Genomic DNA, 27,006 nt, shown 5'->3' with positions numbered 1-27,006 from the left:
GTCTATTCATTTGAGCCATATTAACAGGCTTCTCTTAATTTTTTCAGCCTTTCAACAAAGGTGTCCTTCAGGATTCTGTTTTCAATATTTCTTTCTTTCGTCTCTACATCCTTTCCTTTTGGAATCTCAATCATCATAATAATTCCAACTGTGCCTGAAACCAACATATTCTGTCCTGAGCTACAGTCATCATCCTGACCCTGAAACCAGTTCTTCCTGACCTTTGTTAATGGTACCACCTTTCTGAGGGTCACTATCTGGCTGAACAGCACTTGCCCTTTAACTTCACCCTTACTGTCAAAGAAATGCTATCCACTATTCAAGGCCTATTTCAAATGCTACGCTCTCCAATGAAGCTTTTTCCCCCTCCCCAAATGAATGTACTCTTTCCTCTTTTAGAAACCTCAAAGCTAGATGTTTACTGCTCTTATTATACTACTTTATATACCAAACTAAACTGTCATGTTCATCTTTGTCTAACAATCTCTGCTCTTAGATTTATAATCCCATAATTGCAGAAATTATTTGGTCTTTGTATCCTTTAGTACTTATCACATGCCTTGCACATGAGTTGCCCAATAAATAACTGCTGAATACCAAAGGCCTTGGGGAGTAGTAACCCGAGCCTGCATGCACTCTTTTCTCCAGCCACACCACCCTCCTCCCTCTACCCTGCCAGTCAGTGGCTCCACCCCCCTGCCTAAGCAGCTTCTACCACCAGGAAGCTCCTTCTCCCTAATTGCTGCCTGGGGGACTCCAACTCACCCCTCATAATCCAACACAGGCTATCTCTGCTTAGTGCAACCTCTCCCAACCCCTGGGAGTGGTGGTCACTTCCTCTTGTGCCTGTACTAATTTACATATGTAGCAGGTCTTTCACACGAGACTTGAAATACTGAAAAAATAAAAATAAAAAAGTAACAGGGCGTAGAGCTGGTGTGGGCCACCAATGGCCACTCAGTTATGTAATAATGGTGGCCCAATCCCCAGGATGTGGATACAACCACTATTTCATGTTGCAAAAATCTCACAAATCTCAGCAAGAAGGTCATTAACCAACCAGTATGTAAGAGAAATTCCAGGCAGTAAAGAGGAAAGATGGAAAAGTTGACCAATACCAAATTGTGATGATGAACTCAAGATAATGCCTAGAGACTTTTTCCGAAACAGCTGTTACATCATGCACTTCTTCAGTTTCAAGTTGCTGGTACCATATTCCAATGTAGTGTGGTTCTGGCACACCCTTATCTGCAGCCCACCAGAATATAATCACATATAGAGTACAACATATACATGTCTTTTTTTATGTATACTTCTTAAATGTTCCCTTTTTCTTTCCATAAGAAGATACATCCTACAGGTCATATGTCTTAAATGTTTAACAGCCTTATCTTAAGGTATTTAAACCACTAAAACTTTCACATAACAGGTAGGCAACCTGTGCCTTTATCATAGTGAGCTCCATATAGTGAGCTCCTCAGGAGCAGCAATCACAGCTTATCTTTCACCTTGCTGATCTAGCATAAGGGAGACACTTGATAATGTTCATGAAGAGTACATGAATAATAGATCTATTTTTTTTAAAAAACCTCAATTTGTAAATTATTTTAGGAATAAGTTTTCAAGAAATCATAACTGGTTTTGTTGCTAGAAACTATAACAAATTTCATACAAGTTTCAAGTTATTTTAGATTTATGGAAAGTCACATTAGTTTGAAACGGATAGAAAGAAAAAAGTTAATAACTGGAAGTCTTTAGTCTATTACCAAGTGGGAAAAAAATGCTTACAGAAGTCTGCTATTTTGGTGATCAGCTGGTCGAGATGCCAGGCAGAGGGGAAACTGGAGGACAAGTACTGCGCAGGATGACCACTCCTGTGGCTTCAAAAATGGGTTCATGCTTAGCTTCCTCCAGTATGTGAATGTGTCACAGACCTTTTATCAAAGGGGCTGTGGGCAAGGCCAGACCCACGCAGACCCTGTGTTTGTGTCCCTCTCTGAGGGGCACGTGTGAATCAGGCCAACGATTTGCCACAGACACATAAACTCACTCCCTGGAACACAGGTTTCTCCTCTACCACACTGGGAAAACTGAGGCACCTTTGCTTCTCAACCACTGTACTGTCAGAGATGAGCAAAAGCATTTATTGTTCATGTTTATTAGTTAGAGATAATCAAAACCATCAACTTTTCGAGCAGGAAGATACCCTAGAGATCATTCATTGTGGTGGCTTTCCAAACATTTTTAGCCATAAAATTCTTCTTCATAGAAATTCAAACAGAGGAGCACTACATAAAACAGAAATCAGGGAAGGGGAGTTTGGGAATCATCAAGGAGATTCATGGAACCCCTTAACGTCCGTAAAGCATAGTGTAAAAACTTCTTATCTATTCACATCAGTAGGATGGCTATTATTAAAAAAACAAATAATAATAACTAAATAAACACAGGAAATAAGTGTTGGCAAGGATATGGAAAAACTGAAACCCCTGTGCACCGCTGATGGGAATGTAAAATGGTGCAGCCACTGTGGAAAACAGTATGGCAATTCCACTTCTGGGTGTACACCCAAAACAATTGAAAGCAAAGCCTCTAACAGATATCTGTACACCCATGTTCATACCAGCACTATTCACAACAGCCAAAAGGTAGAAGCAACCCAAATGTTTACCAATGATGAATAAACAAAATGTGTTATGCACATGCAATGAAATATTATTCCATTAAAAATATTCCAATGGAAAACTTTTTCCTAAAACAGGAAGAAAAAGAATCTGTAAAGTTGCAGGATACAAAATAAGTATATAAAAATGTTACAGAAACAGGGGTGTTCCAAAAAAACCCCAGAGTTTGCGGCTGGGGGATGGGGAGAAGGAAGCAGCTTTTAGAATGCCTCCACATGCCTGAGGCTGGTGGCTAGTGTCTTTCTTATGCAAAATGGCTTTAATGCATCCAAAGCCTCAGGTAGATGGGAGGAGTCTTGAACCAGGGGACGGTATGGAGAAAGCACACAGATCCTGCGCGAGGTTCTGTGAATGGTCAGAACTGGTTACCGCACCCACTGCATCAAAGGACTTAGTCAGGAATTTAAAAATAAGTGGCAGACATTTTAGCCAGGCTGACTGTGCGGATTTAACTAAGGCTGAGGCTGACTGTGCAGATTACAAAAGGACTAACTATGCAGTTTACAAGAAGGCTGAGAATCCACGAGGTTCTGAATTAAAAGCTGGTGGACCCCATAACACAGATGAGATCTCCCCAATCAGAATTGAGTGGTTGGCAGCTACTGGTAAAGCTGAACTGTGTTTGGAAAGTAGGGAAAGGGTTTCTCTGACTTTTCTAAAACTAGTCTGGTTTGGTAGGGGGGGAGGCAAGGATATGTGTTTATAGGTGTTTTAAAGAACATAAGACTTAACAGAAATCCGCAAATAACTAAATCTATATAACTGTTAAATAAATAATTCTTTTTCTTTTCACTAAACTCTGGTATTGAGAGTTATAATTTTGGTGGCGGGCAATCGGGCCCCTGACTCAAGAGCCCGTGGGTTTGTTTTCAATTGGAGCAGCCCAGGGGTTCTGTAACAAAAATGTTGCATTTCTACTACATTAATAACAAACTAGTCGAAGGACAACCTTAAAAAATGATTCTATTTATAACTGCATTAAAAAGAACAAAATGCCTAGGAATAAATTTAACCAAGGAGGTAGAAGACCTGTACACTCTAAGATGTAAGAAAACGATAAGCATTGGTAAGAGAAACTGAAGACACAAGTAAATGGAAAGGTATTTTCATGGACTGAAAAAATTCATATTTTAAAATGTCCATACCACCCAAAGTAATCCATAGGTTCAAGCAATTGCTATCAAAATTCCAATGGCAATTTTATAAAAATAGAACAACGCTAAAGTTTGTATGGAACCATAAAAGACCTCAAAGAGCCAGAGTAAACTTGAGAAAGAGGAACAAAGCTGGAGACATCATGTGCCCTGATTTCAAACTGTATTACAAAACTAAAGTAATCAAAAATAGTATGGTACTGACAACAGAGATATAGATCAATGGGATAGGTAGAGAACCCAAAATCAAACCTATACATATACGGCCAATTAATTTATGACAAAGCAACCAAGAATATATAGTGCAGAAAGGACACTTTCTTCAATAAATGGTGTTGGGGAAACTGGACAGATGCAAAAGAATGAAACTGGATCACTTACTTACACCATTCAAAAAAGTTAACTCAGAATGGATCAAAGATTTGAATGTAAGACCTAAGGTCATTAAACTCCTAGGAAAAAACATAGGAGGCAACCTCCCTGACTTTGGTCTTAGTGACGATTTTTTGAATTTGACACCAAAGCACAGGCAACAAATACTAAAACAAACAAGTGGGACTGCATTAAACTAAAATGCTTCTGCACAGCCAAGGAAACCACCAACAAAATGAAAAGGCAGCATACTCAATGTGAGAGAATACACGCAAATCATATACCTGAAAAGGGGTTAATATCCAAGAAATAAAAAGAACTCATAAAACTCAACAGCAAAAAAGAAAAAATAAATTTTTAAAAAATTTTTAAAAGAAAGAAAAAAATTTAATTTAAAAATGGGCAGAGAAATCGAATAGTTATTTTTCCAAGTAAGACATACAAATGTCTAAGAGGTACATGAAAAGGTGCTTCACATCACTAATCTTCAGAAAAATGCAAATCCAAACCACAAGGGGATAGCAGCACCTCACACCTGTTAGAATGGCTGTCAAAGTGTCAGAGAGGATACAGAGAACAGACTGTAGATGCCAGAGGCAAGGGAGGGGGCGGTGAAGGGGATTAAAAAGTACAAACTCCTAGGGATATGTGGGAGACAGGCAGGCATGGTTCAAAAGACTTTGACCACTGTGTGGAGCCCGCCCTGGGTCTTAACCGGCTGGTTTTTGTCTTTCAAGCTTGCTATGAATCCCACCCTCCAGGAGATTTTAAAGATAGAATAGAAATACAAAGTGGCTTTTAAGGAAAAGAGAACCTGCTCTGTTTTTCTCTGAATAGCCACAAATTCTTGTCAGTAGGATATGAAAAACAGAACAATTAAGTAAATGTTTTTGAACTTGTGTAAAATACATGGGCTTATCAACCCTGTATTGATCTAAATTTCCCTTTGTTATTACTTCCAACCACTTGGTGAAGAGCTACATGTTTTTTTTGTGCATTTCCCCACATACAATAGATAAAAACCCTGGCTAATAAAGAAACGGGGGCGATTTTCCTCAGAAAATCCCCCTCCCTCCCTCCCTCAGATGGTGAGTGTCTGAGTAGTTTCTTCATCTATTCCGAGGGACCCAGAGTCTCTCTTAGCTATGTAGTTAATAATACTATATTGTATATTTGAAAGTTGCTCAGAGAGTGGCTCTCAAAAAATTTCATCACAAGAAAAAAGATGTGAGAGATGTCAACTAGACTTACTATGGTGATCACTTCTCAACATATACAAATACTGAATCATGATGTTGTACAACTGAAACTAATACAATTGTTTTACTGGCAAGTATACATAAATTTTTTTAAAGGAAGGAATTATGACACATGGTACAATACATATGAACCTTGAAGATACTATATTAGGTGAAATAAGCCAGTCAGAAAAGGATGAATACTGTACGATTCCACTTATATGAAGTACCAAGAATACTCAAATTCATAGAGACAGACAGGGCTGGGGAGACAGGGAGTTACTGTTTAATGGGTATGGAGTTGTGCTTTTGCAAAATGAAAGTTCAGGAGATGAATGATCATAATGGCTTCACAACAAAGTGTATGTACTTCAATGCCACAAAACTGTATATTTTAAAATGGTTAAAATCATAAATTTTGCTATCTATTTTTTACCATTAAAAAGAAAAACAAAGACCTTTGTTCTGATTCAACATAATACCTTCATTTAAGGAAAAAACAGGAACTAAAGCAGAAAAATTATTCATCTAAGATCATATGCAGGCACTAGTGTCCTACCTAAACTAATTCTGTGAAAAGTAGTTTATTGCTTACTCCATCAAACTCTTCAACGGCTCCAGGTGACCACAGAATAAGACGTAAGTTCCTACACACTGTATACAAGGCCCTCCAGGATGGGGATTCTCCTCCTCTCCAGACACACTATTCACTCCAACACCACAGGCTGTGGCTCCCTGCATCTGCTACTGCCTCTCTTACTTCTATGACCCTGCACTGGCCACACCTTCTCCCCAGCTTCATCTCATTAAATAAGCCTGATTATCACCTCCAGATACTAAATATTCTCACCCCAAGATCCTCTCAGCCCCAGGCTAGGTGTCCCTCATGCTCCCCACATACTTTACCACTGCAGCCATCACAATGTGCATGATTGGCTGTTTAAGCACCATTTCCTCTACTCCCTTACTGCAGGCTCCTTACTACTGTAAATGCCACTCATCATTCTCTGCTGAATCCCTGGACCCCTACCTGGCTGTGGCATGCCCTCAGGAAATGGTGACTGAACAAATACACGCAATGGAAAAGCCAAGATGAGACTAGAGCTTTGGAAGGTCTGGGGTTCCCTTCCTCAAGGGTAACTGAGGGCCTCCCCTCACAGAGTGAACATACAGTAGTTATTATATGGAGGGTTCTTACTTAGGAAAGACTCTCATGACTCTTAGATGCAAGGATACCAATCACACTCATTTCTGAATTATGCAACGGTACCGCCCAAGTTATTCCAACTTTCTGAGGAGATGGCAGTGGAAGGATGGACCACAAAAAGTAACAGGACTTCTTTCCTCCTCCCATAAATACCTGTTATTTTTACAATAAATAAGGAACACTTCCTGGCACCTTAACTTGAGCAACCAATTTAAATCAATCCATAAAGAACTCTTGCTTTATGTATGATAGTGACCTACACACTGTAAGACTTTGAGGACAAGCAATCTGCAATGGAAAAAAATTTATTTGAAGGCAATGTCCTCAGCTCCGTGACTTCTCTAGCCTTGGTAGAAGACAAGCTTAGCCAAAGAGAAATATTTTTACACAAGGGTGCTTCAGAGCTATAAAAATAGACCCAGTGAATAGCACACTCATCAAAGTCTGTGAGTAGTCTAGCCACAGGGCCAAGTAAGTATGCTAAACATAAGCATACTGAATTTACACGTACATTTTTACAAACCCATCACCAGGTTGGAAGTAGCTTCTCTAAAGCATGACCTGAATGGTGAATTTTAAGAACTATGTCAGCTGGCGCAGTGAGGTGTCCCATGTGCCCCAACACTACAGGAGGGCTGCGTTTCTTCAACATTACATTCTCTCAGAAAAATCGCTAAGTTTCACAAACTATTGGCCACACTGGAATTCCGACTTTCTCCTGATGCGCAGAATAAGTGTGCCTAATCAGTGCTCCCCACACTAACTGTGCCCCACAAGCTCCTGCGCCTTGTCAACAAGGCTGGGCTTTGGGTTCCGTGATTTGATCCAGGAAGGAGAAAAGCGATACAGTAAATCAGTTACATCTCTCAGAGCTGGCAATTCTGGGTTTATAATTATCTCTGCTTGTGCAATACAGTGAACTCTGTCATCAGAACGCATTGTCTTCAATAACTTGCACAATCAGAAAAAGGCATTCTGTTGAGGCTTTCAGACACCAATTACCACTCCAATCAGCTGCCTTGTTCTTACAACAGTTAAATTCACTGGCTGGCCTCTATATATACTTAGATTTTTGTATTTCTAAAAAGCCAAGAAAACGTACCTCTACCTTGAGATAAGAAGTCTAGTTACATATACAGTTAAAATTTCAATAAGCATCTGGGTGTGGTAATGTAGAGAAAATACTAATCACTTCTCTCCCAAGACTCCCCCCTCCCACCATCTCCCACAAATTCTGGAAAGGAGAAGGAATAATGGGACATGTCAACAGCATCAACCAAATCTTAGCTGAATTTAATAATCTCTTGAAGAAGTTGCCATGATGGACACTTTCTAGGTAGAGGAGAGAGCTACAAGCCCAAACTGCTTCTTAGGAAGGTTATTTTGCAACACTGGATAAGATGAGTGGACTTTCAGTGAAAAGGACTAATTAAGAGGCTCTCACAACAATCCAGGGAACCACACCTGGTCTATAAATTGCAAAGGAAAGCACAGGGGAGAACTCTCCCCTCAGAGCTGTTTTCAGTGTGGAGTAGAGCTGATCACAGCCCTATCTTCAGAGTGCTCATGGCTGGAAGTACAACAATGGCAATAACAGAAGGAGGAAACTCTGGAAAAGTTGAATTGAATTTTGGCAATCGACTCTGAGTCTACTAGCAGAAAGACAGCAGCAGAGTATCCAAGTATAGATGATCAGCAGGTGACTCTAATTTCGAGTCTACAGCTGATAAGAGGCCAAGCTGGTATTTGTGGATTCCAGATAGCCACAAAGAATCCCCTTGTCAGTGGAGGCCACACTGCTCCATAGGTACAGGCAGAACTGCGGTTATCTCAGCCTCCAGGATCTCTAGCCAGCCAAGCAGGAGTTGAGAGGCCAGAGTTCCTGCCCCAGTTCTGCCTCTGACCCTTGACCCCAGTACCATCTCTGCAGAAGTGATTATTATAATGCTCACACGAAATGATGAAAACTCCAAGTACTTTCAACAGAATAAAGTGTCACATCTGTAGTTTTTTTAAGTGCCAGGCTCTGTTGTAAATGCTTTATGAGTATGAACTCATTGTAATCCCCCAAAACAACTAAATGGAGCACTAAGATTTTTCTCAACAATCCACATAATTAGTCTTAAAATCTTTAGAACTATTTTAATCCTTCATATCTCCCCTATCAAATATATTCCAAGACAGTTAGGAGAATCTAAAATAAGAGTCTTCACCAGATTAGATCCCATGGAGCTATATAAAAGCATTTATTGAGTAGTTATCATTGAACATGTTAGTATGACTAAGCATTTAGCTCACTTAACTCTCATAACATTGTAAAGCAAGTATCCTAATTCCCAGATAGGGATAGAGGCAGAGAAGGGTTAAATGACTCGCTCAAGGTGCCGGGAGCTGGAAAGGAAGGCCTGGGATCCAAACTCTAGCAGGCACCTCACAGCCTGCTCACTTTCAAGCATTAGACCACCACTCACCAGAAACTATCCCACCACATCGTTTGCATAACCCAGCAAGAGAAACACAACAGAGAGCAATGGCACAATCTTCCTGTGCTCCCAGGAAATCTGGGCAGTGAGGGGCGTGCCTAAGACAGATATGCGGAGAAGAGAAGGGGGAGGAAAGGAAATTAGAAACTCAAGCAGGGGACAGGTAACAGTGAGGCTGGATCTAGCACATGGCAGAAAAAAAACCCAAACCTGACTGTGGGGCCATCTCTGCCTTGCCACATCCTCAGGTATCCCATGGCATTCTTTTTTTGCCTGTCAGCCCCATGCCAAGTCCAGACTAACATGCTGACAGAAGCTGGTTTACTGTCCCAGTACATCACACAGAACTGAGAACAGCCCAATTGAGAAGTGAGCAACAATACAGGAAATGAGGGAAACACTTCATGACTAACATATCCCATATCCTTGAGGAGGAAGTTAACACCTGGGAATAAAAATATTCCTTCCATAAAAAGAGTCAAAAGAGAGATTGTGCCAGTCACCTGTGATCCCAAAACTTTTCCCTGGCCACTGCACTGTTTTTAAGTAAATTTCAACAGAGGTGAACTCACTGCAAAACAGAGAATAAACTGAAACATACAGAAGAACTCTGATCCCTCTTTTATTCAACATCAGAAAATTCAGAGCTAGGGGCAGAGAAAAGAGAAGGATGAACAAATTCAGTGGCCGAGGAGAAGTTTTTGGGTCACCCAAGTCCTCATCAAGCATTGCAAGTGTCAGGGAAATGTTCATCTGTAGCTCAGACTGCTGCTCCCTCTTTTGTTTTAACTGCCTAAGGAGTTCTCCCCAGAAGAAACGAGAACTTTTTGCTTTTTAAGAGGGAAACTGTCCCCCACCACCCCCCTACACACACACTTTGGGAAGAGGAGAACCCAGCCAAAATTCAACCTGTGAAATGCCATGCCAGGGAGCTCACTGACTCCTCACCAGTAACTCAATGAACACTACAAGCTTTCTGAGCTCCTTATATGAAAAAAGGCAATGGACAACCCTTAGAAAGAATCCACAGCTAGTACCATTCTTCCTTTTCCCTCCTTTATAAAGCAAAAAACCACCTAATCCCCACTCAAGGACCATGTGATGCTGTAAGTTGCTTTGCCGGCCTCAGTACCCAGCGGATGACAAACTGGCACTCAGAACCCAGTCAGAAGCATATAATGGGCAAACAAAAAGAACAAGTGAACCTTACTTAAACATTAAGCTGCAGCCTAAGCAATTTCTTTTTTTTTAATTTAAAACAAACAAAAATGACAGGCAAAGTAGATACTCCTGGAGAATACATATGTAACAAATGACCTGTACTCTGATCAACTGTAATTAAGCACGGACCTCACTTGTCTTAAATTGCTTAATTGCTCAAGAAATGTGTCAGGCTCCCACAAAATTTACTTAATTCTTTTTTTCCATCCTACTCAGCACCAACTGAAACATATGGCAAAAATGATTTTTAAAAAATCAAGATTTTAAACAGAACTACATGTGGATTAAAATTAAACTATTTCAGAAAGAGTTCAGGAGAGTGAAGCAAATGGTGAATTAGCAGCCTACCTTAGATGGTAGTTTATTCTTGTGTTTTTAAAGCTTTATGAGGATTAACAATATAATAGGGAGAGAACAAGTTGTGCCTTCTATCTTTTCAGAGGTCCCTAGACAAACTGCAGTATCAACCGGCATGTGCCTTTAACATCATGCAAGACGGAACTCAGAATCACAACCAATATTCTCCACCTAAACATTACAGGCCTACCTCAGCAGCAATGATCAGAGATGGGAATGGCATGAGGGGAGAACAAAAGGACAAGCAGAACTGTAATGAAGATAATAATCACAGTCCTGGCTGAGTGGCTCAGTTGGTTGGAGCATCATCCTGTGCACTGAAGGGCTGCGGTTTCGATCCCTGGTCAGGGCACATGCATGGTTGCCGAGGGTTCAATCCCTGGTTGGGGTGTGTGCAGGAGGCAACCAATCAGGTGTTTCTCACATTATTGTTTCTCTCTCTTTCTCTTCCTCTCTCTCTGAAATCAGCAAACATATCCTCGAGTGAGTAATAAAAAGAAAAAAAAAAGATAATCATAAAGGCAGCTAACCCTTTGTGAGCTCTTACTAGGTGCCTGACACTGTGCTAAGTGCCTGATATGCACTAATTCATTTAATCTCCTAGATCCTCCTATGAGGCTAGTACTAGTTCTACTTTAGAGATTAGTAGGCACAGGTTAAGTAACTTTCCCATGTGTACGCAGCCAACGTGAAGCACAACCAGGATATAGGCCATTCAATTCCCCATACTGAACTGGAGCCAATCTAAAGTCAAAACACATCAACTGTTATCTGTGGCACTCAATAAGCAAAGCATTTACCCTGTACCAAAAGGTGTAGGTCAAGGAACATGATGAATGAGGCAATACTGCTTAGAACTGTATGGCTCAGGGTGGAGTGTTGAAATCAACCAAGGTACTGGCCGAGAGTGGCACAGAGATGTTCTGCAGAAAAGCATGTTTCCCCTGCACAGGATTAGAGCTGTCATCTAAAGCAGCTGAGGCCCTTGTAGACCTTATTCTGTAAGAATGAAACTACTGTTCCTTACGATCATCCACTATTTAGACTTCTGGTCTTTATCAACTTTTAGAATGATAGTTCCATCATATTTCCAACCTGTGGGATAAATAGCTCTTTCTTATTCCCCCTTAAATTTCAAAAGGCACTCGCTGGTCCAACTACTCAAGGATTTGATCCAAAGTCTGTGTTCCCATCAGTGTCAATCTCCTTTCTCCTTTCTCGGATGAATGCTCTAATACCATACCCATAATTTGATTAGGTGTTACCTCTGGGCATTTTTGTGCAACATAACATCCTTTTCCAGCCAATAATGGATACAGCATTCCAAGAACTGAGCAACCTTAAGTACGGCTTTCTACTTGGTTTCTAATTCTTTTTCATTGATGTCTTCAAGGCTCCATCAACAATAGTTTCTGGACCCATCTTCTATACTGGTATTGGAGGCTTAAGTCCCTAGTATCTTGTCCTTAAGATGTCGTTTAAACCCTGGCCAGATAGCTCAGTTGGTTAGTTTTGTCCCCACACGCCAAGGTTGAGGGGTTCAATCCCGGGTCAGGGCACATGCAGGAAGCAACCAATGAATGCATGAATGAATGGGTGGAACAACAAATAAATGCTTCTCTCTCTCCCTGCCACCCTAAGAATCAATAAACAAAAATAAAAATAATTTAAAATGTTGTTTAAATGTTTTTAAACAAAAACATTATTTAATACCTTCCCACAACAAATCTCACTCTCACAGCCATGGAAGATTTTTGGTGGTGCAGGGGAATACAAATGCTCTCAAGCTAAACTTTCTCTTAAATATACTATAATGTAGTATAATGTTTAGGCTTACATTAAAGTGAATTACTCCTCACAACTCTTGTAGAACATAAATTAGGGAGCTACCATAATCTAGCAGCCAAAGCTATCACACAATAAAAAGAGCAATATATGTCCAGAAACATGGAAAACTGTAAAAAGTGTAAAGGATAAAATCTTAATGAAATACTGATTTTAGAAGAAAATGCAATCAAATTATTATGTTGCAAAAAAATCACAGGGACAGGAAAATTACGATATTTGATAATAATAAAAGTTTTAAAAGATCGAGTATAGATAAGTGGACATGACTGGAAGGATACTGAAAACTAAACTCTTTCATGACCGTATCCATTGCATTTTGAATCTCTACTAAGAAAAATTAGATAATGGTCTCCCCTTCAACAATACATGGTGCAAAGGACTGAAATGTTAAGAATATAATCAACTGGGATGTGAAAATCAAAGTTCTCCAATGAGCTAGAATTTGCTAAAAATAAATAAATAAGATGCAAATATCACAGTACCAGAATAATCAATTGCACGACTGACCTTGAGCCACAGTATGGCTGCAACATGGCAGTCTTGAAGATGCACATTGAGATTGGAGGCCCTGGGCTGCTTTACTTTCCCCTCCCACTTCTCCAAGCGCTTAAATCGCACAGTTCTCAGCACAGAGGGCACTGGGTCAAAGGTCAACGTTGCCTCCTGCAGCGTTTGGCGCACTCTCAGGGCCTCTAGAGCTCTCATTAGGTAAACTATACAAAGTTCTACAAAAGTTACGACTATCATTCTTTGTAACCCAGCAAGCAAAGGAAACACATGGAGGGGGGGGGGGCGGTTGAAAGGAGACCGTTTAGGAGAGCATAAAACTGCCCTTACAAAGATTGTATAATTCTAAAAAATCCCAGGTTTCTGGAAGCAGTTCCGGTGTAAGCCAAGAAGCAAGCAAGCACGTTACGCCTCAACCTTGGCCACAAACAATACTATCTTCTCTCTGCTCGACTCAGTAACAAAGTGCATTCACCAACACGCTCTGTACGACCCTCATCAGGCCCTGGAGGCGGCTGGAGTTTAGAGACTAGAAAACTGAGGTTCAGCCACGAGATACTGAGTCTCCGGGGAATGAACACTCACAGGCCCAGACCTGAGACGTTTCAACTACACGGTGAAAGAGCGGGGTGGAAATTCCCGGCGTCTCCCGTGGACCCCAGCCTCTCTGCGGGTCACCCGCCGCGTTGCGCCCGCCGGCGCTCTCATCTCAGGTGGGCGGCAAAGCGCACGGGGTGCTCTGGCCGCTCGGCGGCTCACCTGGGCAATGCCGGCGCCCATCAGCCCGCCGCCGATGACCGCCACGTGCTTTATGACGAGTTTCTTCGCCGAGGCTGAAGCTGCAGACGATGAGGACACGGTGCGCACTAACTGCCTGGTTACGAAAGCCATGGTGCGGAGGCGGAGGAGGCGGCGGAGGCGGAGGAAGCGCTGGCTACCACGACCAGCCCAGGAGAAGAAGAATCGGCCGCGCTACACTGGCAGCCAGCTGACCCTGGTGGTGCTTGCCCAGGCGGCCCCGCCTCCCTGCGCGCCCTGGGCGTCTCAGTGACGTCACCGAAGACGGGGCGGGGACCCGAGGCCCGCTCCGCTCATTGGTGGAGGCCGCAGGGATGGTATTCTAGCGTCGGAAGGCGGCGTCCTGGCCAAAGTGGGCCGGCGTAGCCCGCTGCTTTCAGCCGTAGATCTCCGGGCTCACAGCCTCCAGGCGTTGCGTTGGCCTCTCGGGTCACAACGGGCGGAGCGGTTCACCCTCCCGGGTCCCGCCAAGTGCCGTTCCTTTCCCTCCTCTGAAAAGCCACGGGCCCCTGGTAAGATGAAGACGTAGTGTTGACTTGTTAAATCGCCGCCTTTAATGCAAGCCTCAGCGTTGAGTTAATACGTATCCTTTGATGGTGATGATGAAGAGACCCAAAATGAGCACCCTTGATTCATGTCACCGAATAACCAACTCGAGGGATTATTTTACTCCTGTGGATAATGAGTGTTTCTGCTAGAACGGAACGAAACTAACTACTCATACCAAAATAAACGTGTAATGGCCCTTGACTTCCATTGTAAAGATCAGGTTTAGACATCTCATTTCAGCTTTAGACATCTCACGGTTTAAGGTTAAATAGCAACTTTTGTGGAGTAATTGATACCAACAAGGCCAATCTTCTCCCTCGTGTGACTATTTCTAGTTACTATAATAAAACGGTTTTTTATTAATTTATTTTTAAATATGTAATAAGGACCCAGAAACTCACCATTAAATCAAAAGTAGGCCTCTTCCTATGGGAAGTAGCTATCATAGGGAGTCCTGTATTCCCCATTCCTATACTTTGATCACATCTAATTCTGTAAAAATATGGGAGAAGCGCTGGTGATGAATCCTGTTAGGCTTGGGACAATACTGAGGAGAGATAGGGTCACATCCAAATAATAAAGTTTGTTAAATGCTAGGATGTAGCAAATGTAAAACCTCATGGGACTAGAAATGGAAAAGGAAAGGAATATTACAGAGAAACCTAGTCATTTGAAGAATGAGTACATGTATTAAAAAAAAGAGGGTTCAAGCCAGAGGAAGCAGCACATGCAAAGGTAGAAACAAGAAAATACTGGCACAGGAGAAGGAAAAGGAATTAGGTGTGATGAGGGTGAAGCAAGGATGGTAAATTAGGAAGATGCATGGATGATTCTTTAGATGGATTTTAACCTTTCATTCTCAGTTACATGTGTCTAATGCAAGGCCAAACATATTCTAATAACAGTGTTGTCACAGTATATTTTTTAAAAATGTGTGTAATGTCAAGCATAGTGCCTAAGAAAGGTGCATTCTCAGATCCATGATTTGTTTTCCTGGGGAAAGAAAGACTAACCAGTGCTGTATTTTTTGAGCAATTCTCTAAGCTGAGACCATCTGTACTATGCAAACATGTGACATTGAGAAGGGAGCACTGAATGAGAGGAGTCCTGGCTCAGTCCCTCGTGGACAGTACGACCATTTGCAGTCACCTCCTTGGGCTCCAGTGGCCTTGTCTGTCAAAAGAAACAGTCAGACAGATAACTTTGCAGCTGTTTTATACTGAGAGCCTAAGCCCCATTTACTTTCTTCTGAAGCAAGGGCCACCCTGCCCCGACCTCTGCCCAGTCTTGATCAGATGAGTTACAATAGAATCATTCTTCTTTTGCCAGGACAGCTAGTTTTCTCCCATGTGTGGCCTTGGGCTTTTGTTGCCCAGTAACAGTTTCTGTGGTCCTTGCCTTGCACAGTCACCCTGTTCTTGGGGTCATGCTTCCCTTGTCTCTGCAGAAAGAGTGGAGTGCTAGGAAGCATGACCTTAGTCATTGAACCAACTCAGAGACAGCAATGGAAAGGTCTGGCACAGAGAATGGAGTAAGTAATGACTACTTAGTTTTGTCCTATAAATGGATAATTGTAATATTTTAAAAATAGATATCGAAGAAGCACTATTTGAAAATATACATGGTGGTGGGCTCTGGGAGTGGCAGAAGTAGAGAGAGCAATTGCCCTTTGCCTCCAACAAAGTGGCAGTTTACAAACAATATCAAAACCTTCCAGTCATCCTGCTTTAGAAGGTAGGCAGGCAAAGTGAGTGGAGCTGACTCTGTCTTCATGCTGTCTTGCAGTAGGCACAATGACCGAAGGACAGGGTGTGTTAGCAGTTAGGGACATTAATGAGGGAGGATTCACTAAGTAAGGTGGAATTTTCCTTTACTTGTGGGAAATTAATGATTTCTGGCTTACTGGGGAAACAGTGTATTTTGTTGAGTGATTTTTAGATTTCATATGGCAGAAAACCAGCTCTGGCTACTCAGGGCGACCCAACAGCAACACCCAGAAAGTTCAACCAAAAGCTTACCTACAGCAAAATTAATGAGGGTTGACATTGCCACACTTGTCAGCACTGTTTTCAAGGGAACAGTCATATAATTTGCACAAACAAAATATATAGTTAGTTTGAGAAGGACATGGTCATGTATTGATGTATCCCACTGAAAGATATTTTCATGACATATAAAACAAGGCAAAATCTCTAATAACACTGAACAATTTTACAAACAATTTTATCCTCATGAACTTTTAGAAAAAATTTATCATGGCAAACTTAAGCTTTTATCATCTTAGCAGCTGCTCTCTACTTTCATCTTCTCCTCTACTGGGAAAGTTCATTAAATCCTCACAATAACCCTACTTGGTACCTACTAAAGGTACCCCTCTTTTACATGGAAGGAAATTGAGGCCCAGAGAGGTTCAGAAACTTGGTTAAAGTCACACATCTAATGAATGGCACAGGCAGAATTCAAACCCAGGAGACTGTTTTCAGGGCTCATGTTCTTGACCGTTGTGCTGTTTTGCCTTTCTTCATAACAGCCCAAAGGCTACCACTGCTGGCCTCTGAAAGTGAAGAAATGGAGTTTCCAAACAGTTAAAGCATCTCTTAAATGTAACCTACCTAATAACTCCCCAGGCTCAAATTTGAACCCATTCTGACCTCAAGGCTCCCAGTCTTTTCATGCTTCCATACTCCTTAGAAAGTTTCCCTGCTGCTAAACAAAATAAATTAAAAAAAGTAAAAAAGGGTGGGTGGGTGGGTGGTTTACAGTAAATGTTATATGTGTCTAGATTTGGAGCTTTAACTGTACTACTAATATAAAGGTTAAGCAAATTAATTTATTTAAACATTCTTACTCATAAACCCCAGAACTGCAAGTTGCACACGGTGATTCCCAATGTTTACACCTGTAGACTCTATAAGAGCCATTTAAAAAAAATTATAGTTGAAGTACAATATTAGTTTCAGGTGATCAGACATTTACATAATGCCCAAAGTGGTCACCCTGGTAAACCTAGCACCCACCTGACACCATACATAGTTATTACAATATTATTGCCTGTATTCCCTATGCTGTACTTTACATCCCTGTGACTGTTCTGTAACTACCAATTTGTATGTCTTAATCCCTTCACCTTTTTCACCCATCCCTGCAACACTTTTTTTTGGCAACTGTCAAAGTGTTCTCTGTATTTGAGTCTGTTTCTGTTCTGCTTCTTTGTTTATTTTATTAGAGTCCACATATAAGTGAAATCGTATGGTATTTGTCTTTCTCTGTCTGACTTATTTCACTTAGCATAATACCCTCTAGGTCCATTTATGTTGTTCCAGATGACAATATTTCATTCTTTTCTGTGGCTGAATCATCTTCCACTGTATATATGCCCCACCTCTTTATCCATTAATCTATTGATGGACACTTAGGTTGTTTATTTACCTTGGCTATTGTCAATAATGCTACAATAAACATATGAATGTATAGGCCTTTTTACAGTTGATTTCCAATTATGGAGAGAAGATCGTGGTGGGAAAATATGCTAGATATGATTTCAGTCTTCTTAAATTTGAGGAGGCTAGTTTTGTGTCCCAACATATGGTCTATCCTTGAGAATGTTCCATTTGAACTAGAGAAGACTGTATATTCTGGTGTTCAGGGATGAAAAACTGTTAATGTCGATCATGTCCATTGGTCTAATGTGTCACTTAAGGCTTATATTTTCTTATTGATTTTTTGTTTGGATGATCTATCTGTTGCTGCCAATGAGGTATTTAGGTCTATACTATAATTTTGTTTTTGTCAATTTTCCCCTTTAGTTCTGTTAGTAGTTGCTTTATGTATTTTTTGCTCCCAGAGTGGGTGCATATCTATATAAATAAGTGTTATGTCTTCTTGATGCATTGTCCTCTTTATCATTCTAAAATGTCCATCTTTCTCTCTTGCTATTGTTTGTATCTTGAAGTATATTTTGTCTGATGTAAGCACAGCTACATCCTGTTTTCTCTGGATGCATTTGCTGGAAGTATCATTTTCCACCCCCTCACTTTGAGTTAGTTTGTCTTTGCAGCTGAGACTGTCTCCTGAAGGCAGCGGATATTAATAGTTGGGTTTGGTTTTTTTGATCCATCCTGTTCCTCTCTGCCTTTTTTTTAATAACTTTAGTGAGAGAGGGAAAGAGACAGACAGACCTGCTGTTCCATTCACCCATGCATTCACCAGTTAACCCTCGTATATACGCTGACCGGGGATCTAATCCGCAATCCTGAGCCACCCAGCCAGGGCATCCTGCCCCTCTGCATTTTAATTGGTGTGTTCAGTCCCATTTGCATTTAGGGTGATTATTGATATATGAGGATTTCTTATAGCCTTTTAAACTTTTTTCTGGTAGCTCTGTGTCTCCACTGTTTCTCTTCCCTTGTGTTTCTTTTATTTTAGTTTGGTAGTGTTCTATAATTTTTTCTCTGCTTTCTTTTTTTATGTTATGTGTCTCAGTTCTAGATGTTTTTGGTGCTTGGCATTAGGTTTATGCAAAAAGAAATTTTCATACATACAGTAGTCCTTTTTCACTGATTGCATCCCCATTCACCAGTGCAAGTTCAGTCCTTCCCCTCTAACCAATTTTGTTTTTGTTTTCACAAATTATTCCTTTTTATGCTGTGTGTTCATTTCCAAATTACAGTAGCTATAGTCTTCTCTAAAATGTTTTTACCTCCATTAACCTTTGTGTTAAAATGAAGTGTTTCATAAGCTATTCTGAACAAGGATTCAGATTCTTGCTTCTGTCTGTTAGTCATCTAATAGTTTTGTATCCTTTTGTCTTTTTGTTTCAGGTAGAAGAGCACCTTTCAGCGTTTCTTATACTTCAGGTCTTGTGGTAGTAAATTCCCTCAGCTTCCATATGTCTGAAAAAGCTTATATTGCTCCCTCATATCTAAAGTATAACTTTACTGGATATATTATTATTAGCTGGTAAATTCTCCCTTTCAAGAATTTGAATAATTGGATTCCACTCTCTCCTAGTTTGCATGGTTTTTGCTGGAAAATTCAATGATAATCTAATGGGATTTCCTTTATATGCTACCATTTTCTTTTCCCTGGCTGCCTTGAGAATATTTCTTTGTCTTTAATTTTGACAATTTTAATATAATATGCCTTGGAGAAGGACTTTTTGGATTGAGATAATTAGGTGTTCTGTTAGCTTCTTGAGTTTAAGGATTCAGTTCTTTCCATAGATTTGGGAAGCTTTTGTTGATCACTTCTTTGAATAGGCTCTTGTTCCCTTCTGCTCTTCTCCTGGTATATACATTATTCTAATATTGCTTTATTTAATGCAGTCAGATTATTCTCGTAGTTCATTTATTTCTTTTAACTGTCTATTCTCTCTGTTATTCCACCTGGGTCATTTCTAGATTTCTATCTTCTATATCACTAATTTTTTCCTCTATCTGGTCTGCTTGCTAATTCATTCTTAAGCTCGCTAATTCATTCTTTATCTCATTTATTGACTGTTTCATCTCCAAAATTTCTGTTTGTTTCTTTTTTAAGGTTTAGATCCCTATGGTGAAATACTCCTTTTGTTCATTAATTTTATTTGTGAGCTAGTTGAATTTTTTTTTTTCTGACTTCTCTTGTATCTCATTGAGTTTTCCTAGAACTGCAATCTTGAATGCTCAGTCATTTAAATCACAGTCTTCCTTGTGTTTATTTTCTGGAGGTTTTTCATTTTCTTTCTGAATTCCCTTGTTAACTTATTCATTGTGCATTATGTATTATTTCTCTAGCTGAGCATTTGTGTGAATGGAAACTTTTAAAAGTACTTGCCACTTCAGTGTTTAGCAAGTAGAGGTCGTTCATTTGTTTCCAGTAGGTGGTGCTAAATCGCAAGTTTTATTTTCTCTTACTGGTACTGCTAGGGCTTCTGGAAACTCTGTGACAATGATGTTGCCTCAGCCACAGAAAAAGTAAGTACCCTATCCTCCTAGGAGGTGGGCATCGCCTTTAGTTTGGAGTTGCCTCCCTCTCAGGGTATCACTCCTGTGGATCCAGAAGTTGTGGGCTATGGGTCTTCTGTGTGTTCCTGATGCCACCGCCTTCCTGTAGCCAGAAGCTGCCAGCAGAGCTGCTCTGTCTAGGTTGACCCACCCAGCTGCCTCTACAAGGCTGTGCAGCAGTGGCTGGGGAGAAAAGGTGCGCAGCGGCGAAGGGGTGCACATATGCAGGGCTCTGTTCTTCAGCGGATTTAGCTACAAGAAGTACAGTCCCCATTGGCTGAAAACTTTCAGCCCTTTTGCAATCTGCCAAGTGAGGGTTGGACTGCCAGATAGGCCACAAGTGGATGGGGTGAGCTGGTTCCCAGCTCTGCAGGATCCTTTGTCAGGTGCTGGAGGGGTAGGGAATGCTGGGACCCTTTACACTGCTGCCCTGCCCCCTGGAGCAGCCTCAGTGTGTGCCAGCCACCCAGGCCCGATTCCTGGATTTCTGCCTGTGCCCTCTGGTTTGCCCAGTGGGGGTTGCGCCCCAAATCATCTGTCAGTCGCTGCTATGGTGTCTGCTGGGGTCAGGGTGAGCACCAGACAGCTCATGTGTTCTGAGTCTATCCTCCCCTCACCCCGTCCATCTACATTATTTGCTCATATATGCCCATTCAGCTGTCTCAGATATGCTAGAGCTTTGTGCAGGGAATCCTTATTAGAATTCTAGCTGTCTGACTTGTAATTTCATGGCAAGAGACCCGGAGGTCTTCTCACGCCAGCCTGCTGCTCACGTCCTACAGTGATTTTTGATTTACAGAAAAGATGCAGAGATGGTGCAGGCAGTTCACAGGTGCCCTTCACCGAGCTTCCCCCTGATTTTGATGTCTTACATGGCCATGGCATATTTATCAAAAGAGAAGAAATTAACATTGGTTCAACACTATTAACTAAACCCCAGATTTTATTGGCATTCATTGTTTTTTCCCCTATGTAGCATTCTTTTCTGGGATCCAATCTACACTGGTACAATACTATTAACTAAACTTCAGATTTCATTGGGATTCACTATTTTTTCCCCTTAATATAATATTCTGTTCCAGGATCCAATCTAGGATACCACTCATTTACAAACAGATACTATAAGAATCTTTGTGCATATTCTTAAATTTTATCTAGAAATGTAGTTCCAGTCTATATTGCCAACAACAGTTTATGAATGCATCTCACTTATCAATGCTTGGTATTTTCCTTTATAAAATTATTTATAAATTTCCATGAGTAAAAATTCCTATCTTAGTGTTTTATTTTTTTATTATTTTTTATTTTTTATCTTACTGTTTTAGTTGCATTTTTGAAAGGCTTAAACATTATTCCATTCACTGGTCACTTGTTTTTCAAAAATTTTGGTATCTTTTGCCTATTTTTAAAACTGGGGTGTTCTACTCATTGATTTACACATGCTGTACATTAAGGATATTCAAGATTTGTCAAGGATGATACAAGATTTTTTTAGCATTTGCCAACTGTTTTTTTGGAATAGCTTTCTATTTTTATATCATTAAATGTATTCTGCATTACTTTTGTGATTGAGTCCACTATTCTATGCTGACAAAAGTAGCTCCCATTCTTAAACCAAAAGTTTCAGAGGTAGGTCTATATAGGTATATTATGTTTTCTTTTCAGAACTTTTGGGATTAATTTTTATGTGTGGAAAGTGGGGAACATTTTACTATAATTTTCTTCATAATTAACCAGTAGCTCTAGCACCACTGTTTTTTAAATATTGTTTCCTGTTTCTTCATAGTGTGGTACCACTTTTAAGGGTTTATGCTCTCTATTTTATTTCATGGTTCATCTAAATATTCTGGTCTTAGCCCAAGACAGTTTTGTAATTCATTATTTTAAAAGATAGTATATACCTTGCATTATGGTCAAATCATTTTCAACAAGAGTACCAAGTCTGATCAACGGGAACAGTCTTCTTAACAAACGATGCTGTGAAAACTGTACCCACATGGAAAAGAATGAAGTTAGATGCTACCTCACAGCATATGCACAAATTAACTCAGAATGGATCAAAGATTTAAAAGCTAAAACTATAAATCTCTCAGAAGAATACAGGGAAAGCTTCATAACATTGGACTTGGCAATGATCTCTTGGCTATGACCCAAGGACGCAGGCAACATAAGGAAAAAAATGCACAAATTGGACTTCACCAAAATTAAAAATTTGTGCACCAAAGGGCCACTCTGGCCAGAGGTAGAAAAGATGGTGGAAACTAAGCATCTGAATAAACAGGTTAATTATAGGTAGTGAAGAGGGCACTTGAGGAAATAAACTGGGTGGGTTTTTAGGGAGTGTTTTAGTTCATTTTGGCTGCTATAACAAAAGTACCATACTGGGTGTCTTATAAATAACAGAAAGTTATTTCTCACTGTTTTGGAGATAGAAGTTGAAATGGGAAAGTGCCAGCAAATTCAGCATCCATTGAGAGCCTTTCCTGGCTCACAGGTAGCTGCCTTCATGTTGCATTCTCACATGGTGGTGGGCAAGGGAGGCCTCTGGGGTCTGTGGTCTAAGAATACTAATGCCATTCCTGAAGGTATCATTATTATTACCTCATTACCTTTCAAAGGCCCCACCTCTAAATACCATCATATTGGGGATTAAGTTTCCATACATGATTTTGGAGGGCACATAGATTCGTCGGCAGCCGTCCGTCTCGAGAGACGATGGTGTAGCTTCTTAAGAGTCTATCTGCACCGCCGAGAATGGTTGTTTAGTCCGACTCGGGAGTGACACGGTATCTGTCTCCTCCCGTGTTGAATCGACATCTTGCGATGACGCTGGAGTGTCCTCTCCAGTGAAGCTGAAGCTACAGAGCCTGGGCAGGGTGATATGGAGGGTCTGCTGTTGCCCATGCAGCAGACCCCCCCTCTCTTCGCAGCTGAAGGGTCCAAGGGAAAGACGGAGTCAATACAGCTTGGCTTCAGGTGCGCCGCAGGAGTTGCCGGTGTTGACTACAACGTCAAACCGCCTTAGGGACTCCGGCTCCGGATTTTCTGTCTGGGTTTACTCCCTTAGCCTTTCCCCTGAAGAGGTATGCTGCAAGGCAGCAGAGGTTTTTTGGAATCAGAGTTTTCCTTCTCTGATGTGCCCTGACTGGAAGATCGAACCAGCGACACTTAGCTCGCAGGCCGACGCTCAATCCACTGAGCCAAACCAGCCAGGCCAGGGGCACATAGATATACAGTGTATATCAGGGAGGTCTTAGGAAAGGCTATAGATAGGGCTTTTGTTGGAGGCCTCCCTGAGGATGTGACCTCTGAGATGTGACCTGTATGAGGAAGAACTGGCCAGGAAAAAGATGGCAGGGGGCTTAAAAAAAAATCGTTTCGTCCTGGGCTAAAAGTGTAAGAGAGACAAGCACTCAATACTTCGCCACAAGGGGATGGGGCATTCAGAAAAGATGGTAAACTCTGTACTACTTTCTTACAGGAGCACATCAAAATTTTAATTAAATAATAGAACAACCATCATTGAGAACCACCTGAAGACTAATTGAACAGAATTCCTATAAGGATATAAAGAAGCCATGTCAAGACTGCTAGGAAGAACAGAGACAGGGAATGGCAGGTACTCCACCCATGGAGTGATGATTAATAATCAAGAGGAATATCTTGGCTGCAGCAGTACCCCTGCAGGAGTGAGGGTTTCCAGCCCCAGGCCAAGTTTCCCAGACCAGGGAACCAGTGCTGGAAGGAGGAGTCCCCGTAACATCTGGTTGTGAAAACCAGCAGGGATTGTGTCTAAGAAAGACAAAGTGCTGCGGGAAACTGAGACACATTGCTTTTAAGGGGCCGGCATACAAATGCACTCGGTCAAACACTCACTGGCTCTAAGCCCCAGTTGAGGGACAGCAGCTCAAAAAGCACCAGGGAGGAACTAAATTGACTAACTTCAGGGTGAAAAGTGAATGGGGAGGGGCTGGAGCAACTCTCTGTGTGGACAGAGGCCTGGACACATGCCACACCATTCCCTTGTGGAGCTCTCCTACCACCAAGCCAGCCCAGTGCAGGCAGGTGCCAAGTCTGTGCTCTCCATCTAACTGGCTAACACTGTTCCCCCACCATGGCGATTCCCCAAGATCCGACCCCACCCACTTGCGCTCCTGGCCTGAAACTCTTCCAGCAGCTCCTCCACACCAGCAGCCAGACTTGGCACATGCTACAGACTTTCACAAAATTAGCAAGGGTCCAGAAAAACCATTCTTTTCAATTGCATGTATAACATTTTCCAAGATGCACCACATTTTAGGTCACAAAACAAGTCTCAATAAATTTTAAGAAAAATAAAATCATATCAAGCATCTTCTCTAGTTACAATGGTAATAAACTAAAAATAGATAAGAAGAAGAAAACAAAAACACCCACAAACACATGGAGGCTAAATAGCATGCTACTAAACAGTGAATTGGTTAACAATGAAATCAAAGAAACAATCAAAAGATACCTTGAGATAAATGAGAATGAAAACACAACAACCCCAAATCTGTGGGACACAGTGAAAGCAGCCCAAAGAGGGAGATTCACAGCAATACAGGCCTCCCAGAAGAAACAAGAATAATCTCAAATAAACCATCTAATGTTATAACAAAAGGAACTAGAAGAAGAAGAACAAACAAAGCCCAAATTGAGTAGAAGGGGGGAAATAATAAAGATCATACTGGAAATAAATGAAATGGGGTCTAAAAAAATTAGCCAAGATCAATAAAACTACGAGCTGGTTCTTTGAAAAAATAAACAAGGTTGACAAACCGATAGCCAGACTCATCAAGAAAAAAAGAGGGCACCCAAATAAATCAAATCAGAGATGAAAGAGAGCTGACAACCAACACCACAGACATACAGAGGATAACAAGATAACACTACAAACAATTATATTCCAAAAAATTGGACAACCTTGAAGTAATAGATAAATTCTTAGAGACATACAATCTTGCAAGGCTCATTTCAGATAAAAACAGAAAATCTGAACAGACTGAAAATTGCTAATGAAATGAAATTAGTAATCAAAAATTCCCAGCCAGCAAAAGTCCTGGACTAGATGGTTTTCCAAGTGAATTTTACCAAACATTTAAAGAAGAATTAATACCTATCCTCAGACTATTCCAAAATATTGAAACAGAGTGATAGCTTCTAAACTCATTTTACAAGACCAGCATTATCCTGATACCAAAACCATACAAAGAAGACACTGCAAAAGAGAGAGAGAGAGAGGGAGAGAATTATAGTGCAACACTCCTGATAATGGTGCAAAAATCCTCAAGAATATATCTGCAAACTAAATTTAGCAATACATTAAAAAGATCATACACTATGATCAAGTGAGTTTATTTCTGGGATGCATGTTGGTTCAGTATCCACAGAGCAGTTAATCTGATATGCCAAATAAACAAAATGAAGGATAAAAATCACATGACCATGTAAATAGATTCAGAAAAAGCACTTGACAAATCCAACCCATGTACGATAAAAACTCTCAGCAATGTGAAAACAAAGGGTACATACCTCAACATAATAAAGATTTGAGAGAACCCTAACTATTCTACCAAAACACTGTTAGAACTAATAAATGAATTCAATAAAGTAGCAGGACATAATATTAATACTTAAAAATGGGTCACATTTTTACACCAATAACATACTATCAAAAAGAGAAATTAAAATCCCATTTACAATTGCATCAAAAATAAAATACCTACAAATATATTAACCAAGGGGGTAAAAAAACTGTACTCTTATAAGACATTGAAGAAAAGAATTAAAGATAGAAATAAATGGAAGCATGGTCCCTGCGCATGGATGACATGCAAACTTGTGAAGTGTTCCTTATTTTTTAAAATAGACAAGTAAGTAAATAAATAAATAAAATGGAGAGGAAGAATTAACATTGTTATAATACCCGTATGACCCAAACAATCTATAGATTCAGTCTAATTCCTTTCAAAGTACCAACAGCAAATTTCACAGAACTAGCACAAAATTTTTATGAAACATCAAAAGACTTCAAATAGCCAAAGCAATATTGAGAAAGAAGAATAAAGTTGGAAGTAACATACCACTCAATATCAAACTATACTACAAGGTTGTAGTAATCAGGCCAGCATGGTGCTGGCAGAAACAGACACATAGAACAATGGAAAAGTAAATAGAGAGCCCCTCAATAAACCCATGCCTGTGTCGTCAAGTAATTTATGACAAAGAGAGCAAGCATATATTATACAATGTGCTAAAGCCCATCTCTTCAATAAATTGTGTTGGAAAAACTGAACAGAAAATGCTAAAACAAAAAAATAGAAAGAAAAGAAAGAAAGTTAAGACTACTTTCTTATACCATAAACACAAAATGGATTAAATACTTAAATGTAAGACTTGAAAATATAAAACTCCTAAAATAAAACACATTCAGTAAGCTCTTTGATACCACTCTTAGCAATATTTTTTTGATATGTGTCTTCAAAGGAAACAAAAGGAAAAATAAAGAAATGAGATTACATTAAACTAAAAATGTTTGCACAGTGAAAGAACAAAACAAAAAGACAACTTACTGAATAAGAGGAAA

General features: G+C 40.4%; 1 protein-coding gene and 1 non-coding gene across 2 annotated transcripts in view; one reads left to right on the top strand and one right to left on the bottom strand.

The window, feature by feature from the left end:
* HADH (hydroxyacyl-CoA dehydrogenase) overlaps positions 1 to 14,097 on the bottom strand; it is a 47,139-nt gene extending 33,042 nt beyond the window's left edge. Inside the window, exon 1 of the mRNA XM_090266395.1 lies at positions 13,831 to 14,097. Within this exon, the coding sequence (XP_090122521.1) occupies positions 13,831 to 13,962 (132 nt within the window). The 5' untranslated portion in view covers positions 13,963 to 14,097. The remainder of the gene's footprint in view (positions 1 to 13,830) is intronic.
* A 12,082-nt stretch (positions 14,098 to 26,179) lies between these two features.
* On the top strand, positions 26,180 to 26,281 carry LOC150019417 (U6 spliceosomal RNA). The gene has a single exon (XR_016509442.1). It is a non-coding gene; the product is annotated as a U6 spliceosomal RNA (small nuclear RNA).
* Positions 26,282 to 27,006: the final 725 nt, after the last annotated feature.

Source organism: Furipterus horrens, unplaced genomic scaffold (assembly GCF_987537825.1).
Source record: "Furipterus horrens unplaced genomic scaffold, mFurHor1.1.pri manual_scaffold_2, whole genome shotgun sequence".
In the NCBI taxonomy this organism is placed as follows: domain Eukaryota; kingdom Metazoa; phylum Chordata; class Mammalia; order Chiroptera; family Furipteridae; genus Furipterus; species Furipterus horrens.
Note: the sequence above shows the minus strand (reverse complement) of the source record. Positions and strands in the feature narration are given on the sequence as shown.